Source organism: Megalops cyprinoides, chromosome 12 (genome assembly GCF_013368585.1).
Source record: "Megalops cyprinoides isolate fMegCyp1 chromosome 12, fMegCyp1.pri, whole genome shotgun sequence".
In the NCBI taxonomy this organism is placed as follows: Eukaryota; Metazoa; Chordata; class Actinopteri; order Elopiformes; family Megalopidae; genus Megalops; species Megalops cyprinoides.
Genome location: NC_050594.1, coordinates 7175266 through 7188935, shown reverse-complemented (window position 1 = coordinate 7188935; position 13670 = coordinate 7175266). Strand labels below are relative to the sequence as shown.

Below are 13670 nucleotides of genomic sequence, written 5' to 3'. Positions count from 1 at the left end.
ACACTGTTTAGGTCGGCTCAGGTCAGGCCCTTGCTTGAGAATATTCTACCTGAACATTTCAGGCACCTGACAGGTTTAAATATGAAGTCATTGGTGCTGGGGTGGGCCCGGGCATGAAATTGAGCTACAATCACAACTTGGGAGCAACATGGACCCACAAAGAGACAAAGCAGGCCAGCACAGCGCATTTAAACTACAAGTTTACTACTCCAAAAGCTCAACGACAACATTATCCCTCAAAAACAGCTGCACGGAACTCTGGGAAGTAGTTGCTGCCAGCTACCTGACTAGTTGTATCCTTAAGTTAATTTTCACCAGCTAGGGGAGCAGCCACTCCTGTCAGGTCGGGTTAATGTAGTAGTGAAGCGCACAGCCTCTGGAAAAGGTTGCAGTGTATGTGTTGTGTTATGCTCACGGTTTTCAGATGCAGTAATTTGCTGTGTGTTAGTCTTAATGTGCATTATTCCAAATGGAAACCCAGCCTAATTAATATGGAAGCACAGCTGTCAGATACTGTGTCTGAGGTAGTGTGTAGGAGAGCCTTCACTGATCCTTCCTGATGTTTATGTCAGTAGACTCTTTTCCTAACTCCATGTGCCTTCAATATAAAAAGTAACTGGTCTCGTTGTAAATACACTAACAAATATTTTAAATTTCAGGAATTTTTGGTAGTGATTTCTTTATGGACGGATTGACAGGTTTACAGTGCTGTTGTTTCTGATCATGTTTTTAATGTATATTATATGCATGAACATTATCTCCAGATTGGCCAGTTTTTTTGGTTAAATTACAGTTTTTGCTACTATGAAGAAAATGCATTAATGTGGATTGGAGCGCCAGTGATTTGTTTTTGACATTTGCATGTATTTGTGCTCTGTCTGTTTTACGTATAGGGCGATATAGGCCCCTTATAGGACTTCAGAAAAAGGCCAAGTCATGGTAATCAGTGTGGGACATTTCTTTGCTTTCCTGGAGAGTCTTTCATATGAGCTATGCACGGCGCATTGTGTAAATTCTGAAGCTGTTTTTTTGTATTATTCGTTTATAGTAAGGAATTTTCCCAGTCCTCTTGGGTTGTTAAAAAGTTTTACAAAATCTGCAGATCGCTCTTATGGAAATAGTACTAAGGTGAAGGTAAAGAAAGAGATGCCCTCATGTCAGTCTTGATTAAGTGCAGACACCACTACCTGCATAGAGGTATGTCCATGTTGCATGAAACAGTACTGCTCAAGGTGCACTGCTGCCACCCTGTGGCTGAAATTGTGTCCTACACCTAAGTGGCACTTGTTTACGTGACCTTTGAATGTGACTCTTGGTTTTCTCCGGGGGCACTCTCGCTCTGGGTTTTCTGCTTCAGTGGCCACTGTTATTTAATCACCGTCTGTCATCCCACTGTCTGCTGATGACAGCATCCAAATAACAAGCTTGTTCCAGGGCTAGGGGAGTTACTCATGCGGAGCAGAGGCATACTGTAGCCAGTTGGAATGTAGCGCTAATTTCAGGAAGGGTGACTCCTGCCTCCTGGTGAATTGTGAGGATTAAAGTGCTTGTGCTTCCCATGCAGGACTACCTGAAGCAAGTGCTGGACATCGACCTCCATGCTCAAATTCACTTTGGGAGAGTCTTCATGAAACCTGGGTAAGATGAATGATTGATTGATTGGTTTATGGATTGATTGATTGGTTTATGGATTCATTGATGGATGCATGCACATTGACTATTATGCATGTGGGCTCTGCCCACTTTTATAGTTACTTTAGTAATGTGATAAATGCCATCTGCAGGATCTGAAACCAGAGCTCCTCTCCCGGTAAGCTGTGAGCCAGGATGTTAAAACAGTGATGAGAAGTGTAGGCAGACCCCGTTGTTGAAATTGGATATAGCAGTGACTCAGAGTTTTTAATGGCTTGATTTGCTTATGTATGAATCCACCAACCAGTTGCTGAGTTTAAGAAATAGAAATATGTTCGTTTTTGTAAATATGTGGACAAAGGCCATATTCTCTTTTAAAGTGTTGGTTGCATGATAATGCAACTTTAAACATAGCTGCTAAGATGGATGTTTTTGCAGTATAATGTCGCTATCACGACCTCACTCCAGACCCTCAGGAGAGGAAGGTTGTAATCCCCCTCTTCCTCATTTCTTCTTCTTCAGACTCCCCACAACGTTTGCCACCTTAGACATTGACGGTGCCCGAAAACTCATTTTTGCACTGCCAGGTAAGAGAGTGTGGGTGCGACCCTGTGTTGTGTGCTAGGTAGTAGTGTGTTAGGTAGTAGGGTGTACAGACAACTTTGGCTGCATGTGCGTTTCAGATCAGGAGGCTAAGATCTTGACTTTAAACTGTTACCTGTCCTGAAATGTTTTTTTTTTTGATTAGTTTACATGGACAACAACTGCGTGAATTAGCAGTGCGAGTACTTTGCGTACTTCATGCATACATGAAGACTAAAAGTTTGGGACAAAGTGGCAAGTCGTAAAGTATGCAGTTGCTTTCTTGTAATCAAGATTATGATATAATATGTTCATGGGAATAAAAATATTTAATGTGAAGTGCACAAATATCGGTACTGCATTTGATGCAATAATAAATGTAATGATGCCAAATAAATGAAAAGATGTTCAGGACAGGTAGTTTAAATGTATATTTTTACCTCTCATTTTTTTAACTGACAAGCCTTCACCGCTAAACTCACTGGAAATTTCCTCAGTGATGAGTTTCTCTGCTTCAGAGCAAAGGTTTCTCCATCTACTTGAACTCCCAGTAACCCCAAAAACACTCAGCACCCCTCAATCACCCTGCATATCCATTACTCCTTAAAAAAAAACTCACACTCCTGGCAACCCTCAGACACTTGGCACTCTTCAGACACACAGCAACCCTCAAAATCCCAGCGCTCTTCAAGCGCAAGGCAACCCTCAGAAACCTGGCACACCTGAAACACTGAGCACATCAGAAACACTCAGCACATCTGGCAGTCCTAAATCAACCTGCTGTCTTTAAACACCCGGCACTTCTCAAACAGCTCGCCTCCACAGAACCCCAGGATCTCATCCCATTGCCCGCTGTGTGGTAAGGTTTGCGCAGGCTCAGGTATATTTGTAACTCCCATCAGCAGTAAAGGATATACTCCTGATTTTATCTGAAAAACAGAACTCTAAACACCTCAAGCGGGGGTGGGGGAGAGAGAGAGAGGGGTGACTCTGGGTGCAGAGCAGTCCAGCCCACCTCGTGACTTCCTGAAACTGAAGTGCAGGCTGGGGCAGAGAGGACAGGTGTAGCATCTGCTCCTGGTACACCAGGCACTCAGTGTACACTCAGTGTGCTCTCAGCTTGGACTGCTGTGTGTTTTTAAATTTCCCATTCAGTCCCACTTCGCCCCTGTCATGGGAGATTACATCCAACTGAGACTAAAGGTGCAGTGTTCTGTAGTGACCTGTCCCCAAGCAGACACCTCTCACACACACAAGCACCCGCACACACACACACACACACACACACACACACACACGCACACACACACACACACTCACACACACACCCTTGTCACACCAGGCCCTTCCCTGCCACTAGGATGGAAATCGGAAGACTCACTCAAGCGTGCACACACGCACGGATACACACATACACGCTCTCATGTTAATGATCACAAGCACAGAGCCACCCTCATACATACTCAGCACTGATCACGTAGGGGTGGTGCTTACAATATTATTGTTATTCAACACGATCTCCAATCTCATTTCCCCCCCAGGGGACCACCCAAATGACCTCCTGATTCCCCCCTGAAGTCCTCCCGCCCTTTCCCCTGTTCTGCCGACTGCAATCCCTGATCCCCAAGCCTCCACGCCGCTCCAAGCATCCTTGCCCCAAACCATGCGCCCCACCTGCCCACGGCTGCCAGCCCTTTACAACCGCCCCTGGTCCCTGGCCCCGCCCCTCACTCAGCCCCCCTGAATTCCCACCTCAGTCAGTCCACGGCCTGGGGCTCTAGACCGTGGTGACTGCCACTTTCTTTATATTCCCAAAGGTAATTTCACCTTCAGAGACACAGGGCCGACTCTTCTCGAAACCTTACCGCCGAGTGACAGTGACCTAAGCAAGCAGCCAGTCCCACCGCCAGCGCGCGGAAGTAGGTCTCTGTGTTGGGTGTTCTCGTTAAACGACCTCCTCGCAGCTCAGAAAACGGAAATGGACTGAACTCGCAAAGCCCCAAAAGTCAAACGGGGACAAAATGAGCCAACTTTTTTTTTTCTTGTACCTTTTTTTTATCCCATGATGTGCTTAGGTAACAGTCTTCTGTTCTCAATATTACCCTGAGAAAGACAGATGGAGGACGCTGCGCCTTTAAATAGGGTATTCACAACTGGAAAAAAATATTAACAGTTAAAGGGAAAAGCAAAGCAACTGGCATAAAATTAACATGAAAATTTTCATGTGTTCGCTCTTCTGTTCTGTTTTCTGAGGGAGAAGTGTTGTGTTGAATTTTCCTTTCCCGGGTCTGTGGTGTCGGGCATGGTTTTGTGGCGGACTTACATGCCGTCTCTAACCCCAAGCTTTGCCCCCGCACCCCATCCTTGCTAATGTTGATGTGAGGATCCTCCCTGTCATGCTGTCCTCCAACCAGCAGGGGGAGACAGCTAAGTCTGATTCTGTGGATACACAGCTGATGGCGCCACACTTAGTTCATTGCCTGTAGAGGAGCAGTACAGCCCTCTGTCTGTCTCTGGACAGCCCATTTTGAGTGGACCCCACCTCTCCCAGACATGTGACCCCGCCCTACCATGTCAGCCCTGCCCATTTGCCCCGCCCCACTTCTCCACCCTCTCCTTCTTCTGCGGATGAGAGCAGCCCTTCCGCCAGAGGGGCCGGAGCATGTATGCGCTACTGTGAACTTAAATGCAACTCCTCTTTGCTGTGATCTGTGCCAGACTTTGCCCCTACTTTGTCCTAATCAATGGCACCACGCCCTTGTCTCTCCCAGGTAACCCTGTGTCGGCCGTCGTCACCTGTAACCTCTTCGTGATCCCTGCTCTGAGGAAGATGCAGGGAATCTTGGACCCCCGTCCCACCATCATCAAAGCCAGGGTAGGTACCGCTCCTGTGGAGCCAGCTGCCCCCTCCCCCGGTTCGGGAACCTGGGAGGTCTTTCTGGTGTGCGTGAGGTCATCAGTGTGCACCTCCATTTCTGCAGCTGTCCTGTGACGTGAAGCTGGACCCACGCCCAGAGTACCACCGCTGCATCCTGACCTGGCACCACCAGGAGCCGCTGCCCTGGGCCCAGAGCACAGGTACTCACACAGGGAAACACAGGCCACAGAGACATTGTCCCACAAGCACATGGTTCTGTCCTAAGTGACACAGCTCAGCGGAGGCAGTACTCTTAAACATGCTCATTAAATAACTACTCCTGCTGTTCTTGAGCATCACTCTAGCATTACCTGCACATTCATGTCATGCTAATGTGTGGCTCTCTCTCTTTCCCCTTTTCTTTCTCTCTTTCTCTCTCCCATTTCCTCTTTTGTATTCCCTCCTCTCCCTTTCCTTCTCTCTTTACTTTGAATTCTCTCTTTCTCTGCCTGTCTTACACTCATTCCACCTTCCTATTCTCTCTCTCTATCGCTCTCATTTTCTCTCCCTCCCCCTCCCTCTGTACCGCTCCCACTTTTTCTCTCTCTTTTGGTCTCTCTCACTCTCTCTCCCTCTCTCTCTCATTCCCCTAAATTTTCTTGCTGTCACTCCTTCTTCCTTTCTTTCTCTCTCCCTCTCCCTCTGTCTCTCCCTCTGTCTCTCTCTCTTCCTCTCTCTCTCACTCTCTCTCCGCCTCTGTCTGTCTCTCTCTCTATCTCCCTCTATCTCCGTCTCCAGGGAACCAGATGAGCAGTCGGTTGATGAGTATGCGCAGTGCCAACGGGCTCCTGATGTTACCTCCCAAAACAGAGCAATACGTGGAGCTGCACAAAGGCGAAGTTGTGGATGTTATGGTCATCGGACGGCTATGATGTCATCTTAACGGGACGCACAGAAAGGTGGAGGGAGGGAGAAAGCAAGCGAGTGGTTTCCGGTGCATGTCCACATATCATTACTATTCCGTAATATGCAACGGCACAGCTAGTTTTTATTGATTTGGATAAAGTTGATCAAGTATAATCAACATCTTGAACAAAAAAAAGTAAATTAATGAAAAAAAGAATAAAAATGTTAATTGTATTTCAAACAAAGAAAATATAATAACTTTTAAAATAAAGAAAATTAAATATAAAATATAAGAGATTTATTCTGTAATATACTATTATTATAATTATTATTATTATGATTATTATCATATTAACGCAACTTTGTTCTCTTTCATTGCAATTGCTTTGTGTGTTCAACGCTGAACCTTATAGATAGCTGTAGCATTTTAATAGAAAGCTGTCAGTGCCTGCCAGGAAAAAAGAAAGCTTAGTTTCTCATCTTTAAGGAATAAAAAAAAAATACATTATATATTAACTAAAGTCTTTCTATTATGGAAAGGGGGAAACTGTGAGGTGGAGTGTTTAATGATAGCGAAATCCCATGGTGCTCTGGCAGATGAGAGCGCTTTCTGCTTTCTTTAGGTGCGTTTAGGTGACACCACTCTCTTTCCCTTATTAGTATGCCTCATTATCGCTTCACAATGAGCTTTGCTTGTCGTTTATCTCGTGACTCGTGTTTATGTGCGCAGTGCCAAAAGCGTGGGCGGGGAAGGGGAGGGGGGGAGGAGGTTTGGGGGGAGAGGGGCGAGGTCTCTGGGTCGCCGCCTACACGCCACACTACCCAGACCCCCGGAAGCTTCCTTATGGTCACCTGACCCAGTATGACTCCGCCCCTCAGGGGTGAAGCAGCTGGAAAAAAAAGTCTTTTATCTGATTAACTTTAAAAGGAAGAAACAGCTTCTTTGAGTGCTGACAGCCTTTTTAACCAACTACACAAAAATGTACAGGAAAAAAATGAGAAAAAGAACGATATTGTACAGATATAATTGACCAGCACTACTGAGGAAATTACTAAGCAATGATGGGATATTGAACAATTCTGTACTATAACATTTTCTGTAATGATATTGAAACTGATGAAAAAAAATTTAAATCCTTGATCATTATGTAAAAAAATATTCCTTGTTGGGTTTCTTTTTTAAATGAATATATGAAAGTGGAATAAAGTTTTTTCCTTGAACCAAAACAGGCCCAGTTTTTCTCTGCTTTTATTGGTGTCCATCAGGGTCATAAACATGTGGATATCAGTAAACATTCGAATGCATGGCTGTCATACTCTCCTTTTTTCCTGTCAATAACCAACTTGTATCAGCCAATCGAAAGACTTTGACCTCCAGGAGCAAAACATCAGGATTGGTGCAACTCATTGAGTCGTTTCTGGCACCACCCACTTTGGGAGTAGTCAGGGAATACCCTCAAAGTGGGTGGTGCCACCTTGTTTTTTTTTTTTTTTTGTGCCTGCCACTGTGGTGTAGCTGCCCAGCCCCTCATATCTTGGTCTTAGTGAATCACAGGGAAGTAGTGGTCACACTGGCAGCCATTGTAAATCCCAGTCACACTGAGAATGAGGAGTTGTGTGTGTACATGTGTGATAAATTATAATATGTGCACTGCAGATATAAATCTTTGATGATTGGTGCAGTTTATTTTGAATGGGATCCAGTTATTTTGTCAGGGCTATAAACTTTATTACATTAGATTTTTGGCATTTAGCAGATACTCTAGATCTAGAGCGACTTAGATAGGTTACAATTTTTACATATTACCCATTTATACAGCTTATATGGTTACTGACACTGTTGTGGGTGAAGTACCTTGCAGTCGAACAGGCAAGCTTTCGGTTACGAGTCCTGCTCCTTACCACTATGCTACACTGCTGCCCCACAGTACCCACCGAAACAATGTAACTGCATGAGAGGCTTGTTGAAGCATCCAGTTTCTATGGGGTTGCATATGCAGACAACACCTGCCCTTTTGTATCAATTTCTTTCTTCTGTCTTCAGGCCAATTTTCAAAAACTGAAGACAGAATTCAAACTATAAGGATGTTTAAAGGAAAAGGGGAAAGGGTAGTATGTTGAGGGCGAAGCTAAATATTTAAGTTACGACGATTTGTATTGTGAAATAGTTAATAGCTTCTCTTGAAGGCATGACATAGCTTTGCCGGCAGGGAGAGAAGCGTTGCTGTGGTAACCCCGTTGAGGGGTGCTCAAGGGCTTCAGCACGATACACCCAAGGAGAAAATGTCAATCAAGTCGCTTTTACTAGGGAACCATTACACAATACACATCGGGCTGGGGAACACTGTAATAAACGGCTGTCCACAGGGGGACCACAGTCTTGTGTGCAAGTTTATTCATTAACTATGCTTAAATTCTTAATCACCTCCTTGTCTCCCGGTCCGCTTTGTCAAGTGTCTAGCTTGCAGTAATCTTCCTGCCGGATGCCTACCCTTCTCCCGTCAGGTGAGAGATATAAAGGGATCCTCCATTGGATAACGCTGCGCGGTGCATAAAGTTCCTGATTGTTCTGGTCGTCCAATCAATAGCAATGTCTCATGAGGCGGGGAAGGGTGGGGGGGCGCTGTGGAGTTGCCCTGGGAAAGGCCGGACTACAGTATGGGCAGTTTCCGCATCCGATCTGGGGAAACCGAAGGGAGGGAGAGAGCTCGGGGACGTCGTTGTTGCATTTTAGTAAGGTGACTAGCCCGTTTTGTTTGGAATATCGATTTCCAAAAACCGCGAAAGGAGGGCTACTGGAGACACAGAGAAGTTTGTTCGTTTCGAAAGTTTTGCAACAGAAGGGTGAGTGGTGTTCTTTTGCATGTCTTATACCGTTCTTCTTTTTTGGAGAACGGGATTGTTTGCAACAGGTTCCCAGCGACGAGCGACGCTCCGTCGGCCACTTTCAACCTGGCTGCAGCAAATGTCGCAACACATTGGAACAGCCCGGTTCTGCCATGTAGGCTACTCAGCGCCCGATCCAAGCTTGTGAGCAAATTCGGACCATTATCTTAAGTTTGTCGGAAATGCCGACTAATTAAAGGCGCTATCTGTGAAAGACACAGCAAGTTTCTTTTGAAGCAAATAGCTAGCGGCGTGTAGGGAATACCCTGCTTATTTTTTGTGTGTAGCTAACGATCGCAAGCTAGTTGTGAGCTAACTAATAGGATGATGATTAGCGGGCAAGGCTACCTAGGTATATTATCAAACGAGTACTTTTGTGTTCACTCGAACAGTTGAGGTTTCAAGAAAAGCTGACAGTTCTCTTTTTATGACACTCTGCAAAACAAAAGAGCATAGTAAGTCCTTGCTTTCTGGCCGACGATTTGAAACTTTGAAAGTGAAGGTTTTTTGTTAGCTGACTAGCTTTTTAGAGAGTCGCGAACTAGCTAGGACGTACTAATTTCAGTCTGTGTATTTTTGATTGAGAGGAAGAGTAATCATAGACAAGGTTAGTAGCTAATTGGTCGCATTGACGGCATTGCATATTTGAACAATTTAACATTGTGTCCGGGTAGGTTGATGGTTATCTTGTAGCTAATACCCGAGTCTTAAAGATCTGTAGCAAGCTAGCTGTCACATTGTAACGTTAGCTAGCTAGCCACTGTTGGATGAAGACGTCAGATCGCAGCATAGTTTTGACAACTATGCAAACCAGCTGGCTACCTGTTTTTCTCAGCTTGTATGTCGTGCATTCACATTATAAAATATAAGGACATGGAATAATTTTTAAGTTCTTAATTTAACCGTGCTTGACACGAGTAGAGATTCCGCCGTCCTTAAACTGACTCAGCTAAGTTTGTGATCGATCCAGGAAATCTAGAGACGATTATTGTTAAATTCTTGGGCGTAACCAGTGATCATCGGGCAACGGAATATGTCACCGATTAGCCTACTGCTCGGTCTACACACTGATAAAGTTTGCTGAAATACTTACCGATAATAGGCTACTTTTAAATCTCAACTGTACAGAACCGTTTTAAAACCCCAATGAAAAATCAATTTCCACGTTACTGCTTAAAGGCAGGCGCTTATCAAATGCTCTGTAGATCATCATCTTTCCCAATCCATTATTAGGGACGCAGTTTTTTACGCCTTATCGCTTCACTTCTCAAACACTTCACGCCAGCCGATCTACAGATAACCCGCAAGTTTATCTGTACTCCACAGAGCTATGCGCCGTTCTCTTATTTTACGACTGTGTTTAAAATCCATAAACCTAACAGTCCCCGCCAAAGCATCATTGCAGAAACTCATTCTGAAAACCCGCCAGTGATGTGCGCAGGGTGAAGGAGCGGTCTCTGTCTGTCATCTGAACATAACCCGGACTGACACAGTCTGTCGTGCATAGCGTGCCCTGTGACGGTGTGCGGAATATATAGGCCGCCTTTGGCTCTATCAGCTTGGTTGCACACAAACACGGGGCACATTGTCTGGATTTTTTCCCAGATGGTAACTGGTTGAAGGGATAAGTTTGACCCTGTACACGTTAAGGGTCCACTGATCGATAGACTCGATGTTCTCTTACTCCTGTCTGTTTAAGTGACACAGACCACTTTAAGGCGCAAATTTGGTCAGACTGTGGAATCGTGTTACATCAGCGCCGCTCTGGGCAGGGATCTGGGCACTTCTTGGAAATTACCCGCGATCCCAGAATGTCTCATCGATGTCACCGAGCAAACCCTTGTGCCATCTTACAAAAATCATCTCGCCTTTTTTGCGGAAAGCCGGCTCAGAGGGGCCGCAGATAGCGCTAAGCCCTGAAGGAACGGAATGGACTCCAAGGTTTAGTGTTCCCTGGACCGATCCTCCGGGCTAATTCTGTAATATCCAAGCGGCAAATCAATCTCGAGTTAGCTAGCTGGCTGACTGCAAGAATTTCCCTTCCTTCATCCAGTGTCTGCACCATGACTTTAACTTATGTGCTTCACTTCAGATTGTATTCCCGATGGCTGCTGATTTAAAGGTGTCCAGAGTTCAGGGGGAATTAGAGCATTACTCCGTTTAACCCTCTTAGCGCCACAAAGCGAGAGACTCCTGCGGTTTATTGTTGAGACAAACACAGGTCAGTCTTTCAGGGGCAAGTGACAGGGTTGTCCTAGTTTTCAAGTTTTATTCATTTAGGGTAATTGATTTGCGGGCGCCCTGTTCGTAAATGTTTTGATAGCTTCAGTTTTATCATTAACATCCACTTAGCCAGTTGGACATTTTACTTACAGGGAATGAAAGTCACAGGACCCTTCTCCTTACCGCAACACCACAGTCACCTTGGCGTCTGTGGACTCCTTTCGCTCTCTGATCTGGAGGAGAGGTGAGCCCATCCGGTTTCGTGTTACCCCTCGTGAAAGTCCCTCAAGAGAATCTCATTTGCCTTCAAAATGAGTGCCTCCACCGCTGATGCGGGAAAATTAAGCTCGCTCTCCTGGGTATCAGTGGAAATAATGAATAAGTAAACACCATTTTCAGCTTAGCTCTTTTTTTAAGTTGCTACAATAGATTGTCCTCATCGTGGGAGGTTCAGCAGTGGTTCCCAGGTGGGGCACCATTGTTGTGCCCTTAAGCCAGGTGCTTAACTGAAATAATTTCAGTAAATATCCACCTGCACAAATGGGTGCTGAGTAAGCCGCACTGGATCAGAACACCTGCAAAACCAATGAACGGCAGTGTAACCGAAATGTGCCGCATGAGTCATGCTGCTCTGTTTCAGGGTCGGACTCGTTGTTTGAGGCTGTCTCCGTTGGCCCACTTGCAACGGAGACTTTGAGATCTGTTGGGAGCATCCATTCCAGCAGGAAGAGGAGCGAATATGTTTGGGCAGGAAACAAGAGGTGTGTTGTGCCCAAACACAGCTACGATGAACCGTGACCCTCGTGGCAGCATGTCTGCGATGCTGGTTGTTTCCCCATTTCAAGTTAACATCCTGTTACTGTCACATTGACTGGGGATAAGCAAGACTCCTTCAGTGCCTTGTGAGATTTGAGGTGTTTTTCTTCTGCCCTTCATGGAGTCAAGCAGGTTATTACCTCATTCCTTCAGTAATTAGTGCAGAGCTGTTTTATGGTACAGCTGAGAGTCGTGGACTCAGTGATACCAAACAGCTGTGATGTGCAAAGACTGTGGCAAGGAAGCATCTCTGTTTAGGGATGCTTTACGGAGCTGTTGGCAAGAATGAAGGATTACGCTGGTGTGCAGAGGGGACAGCCGCAGGGTCGTGCCGCAGAGCCACACTCTGGTTCCTGCCTGTGTTTCAGTCTATGAATACACAACACTGCTCATAACCTTTTAGTGCCCAGTCGCCAGACCGTGTGTTTTCATTTCATCGTCCCAGTGTTGTCTGCCCTGCGTCCTTCAGACTGTGCCACATACCTGGGAGGCAGCCGTGCCGTGTACCTCCTCCCCCACGAGGACCGGTCATTTCTCTTTCACAGCCATTTATTTGATTTGGCGGGGGACATTTGGAATGGATAACTGAACCTGATGTTGTGGTAAATGGGAGACAGAGCCTCTCTCCTAAAAAACACTCGCCTGTCTCACATTGACCACAGAGCCTCTCCTCCTCTGGCAGCTGTGAGTTTTTATTTTAGCCCCTCTCAACGGCCAGGCTAATATTGACTGCTGAGTCTGTACTTGGGGAGGATTTGCTTATTATCTCTGGTGGTGAAGAGGTGCTGTAAGTGTGTAGTGTCTTTTTAGGCCCCAGTTGCAGTTAGGTTAGGTTTGGGTTTTAGTTTCATTGTCGCAGTTTTTTTTTTTGCTTCATAATTCCATAGTGCCATGCCTAAAAGCCACCTCCCTCACTCACTCTCTCATTTACACTCTCTCTCTCTCTCTCTCTCTCAATGCTTGTTTTTCTCAGGGTGATAACGATCCTGACCCCCCCCCCTCCACCCCCATCCCCCTCCTGGTACTGAGCGGTACAGAGCCCTCCGCTCGGGGCCTGGAATCTGGAATTTTCGGTTTGAAAGCATGGTGTCGGAATGTGATGTCAGAGTCTTGGAGATAACAGTCCTGATCTGTTTCTCCTCTGCAGTGACAGACCTGGCTCCCTCCCTCCCTCCGTTGAGTTTTTCTGGGGTGTGGTTTGATCCCTTTTTTCCCTCCCCCCCTCCCCTTGAAGGTTGAGGTTGTCCGTGGAGAGTTTTAGGGTTGTGCGTAATTGTCTTCCAAAGATACCTTTGAACACACCTTTGGAAGCGGGACCGTCTCTGTGCGCCTAATCTCGTCTCTGGCGACAGATTCTTCCTGTCAGTCTGTCTGCTTGGCTGTCTTTCAGCGGCCCGTCACATCGGCCTTTCAGAGTGAATGAATAGCTTATTAACTTGGGCACAGGTGGATGCAGGGACTGTTGATCCTTTGAACAGTTATGAAGAGGCGTGGGCTCTGCCTGTTTCTGAGAGCAGCACAGGTGGACTGCTTTACCTGAGCTGTTGTGGATGTCTGGGCTAGTTGCTGCATGTCTTTAGTACAGGTCTGTCCTGTACAGGTATGCCACTGTCACACCCCGGGACTGTCACGTTCACACACCTGTGTGATGTCACCACTGGCTTGCGCAATCTTGCTTGGAGTCTTTAGAACCCAGGCTGCTATCAGGATTGGGCATTCAGGACTATTTCGCAATGTGAAAATTGTTTTTGTTTTTAACATTTTGAAG

At 45.9% G+C, this 13670-nt stretch overlaps 2 protein-coding genes across 6 annotated transcripts in view; both read left to right on the top strand.

Moving 5' to 3' along the window:
- gphna (gephyrin a) overlaps positions 1 to 6106 on the top strand; it is an 81996-nt gene extending 75890 nt beyond the window's left edge. For all 5 annotated transcript variants that reach the window (XM_036541600.1, XM_036541598.1, XM_036541597.1 and 2 more), the window contains 5 exons: positions 1565 to 1638; positions 2155 to 2219; positions 4986 to 5089; positions 5196 to 5292; positions 5870 to 6106. In XM_036541600.1, coding sequence (XP_036397493.1) covers positions 1565 to 1638; positions 2155 to 2219; positions 4986 to 5089; positions 5196 to 5292; positions 5870 to 6003 — 474 coding nt within the window. In that variant the 3' untranslated portion in view covers positions 6004 to 6106. The remainder of the gene's footprint in view (positions 1 to 1564; positions 1639 to 2154; positions 2220 to 4985; positions 5090 to 5195; positions 5293 to 5869) is intronic.
- Positions 6107 to 8672: 2566 nt separating this feature from the next.
- Positions 8673 to 13670, top strand: part of mpp5a (membrane protein, palmitoylated 5a (MAGUK p55 subfamily member 5)) — a 34038-nt gene continuing 29040 nt past the window's right edge. Inside the window, exon 1 of the mRNA XM_036542133.1 lies at positions 8673 to 8821. The gene's annotated coding sequence lies outside the window, so the exon portion shown is untranslated. The remainder of the gene's footprint in view (positions 8822 to 13670) is intronic.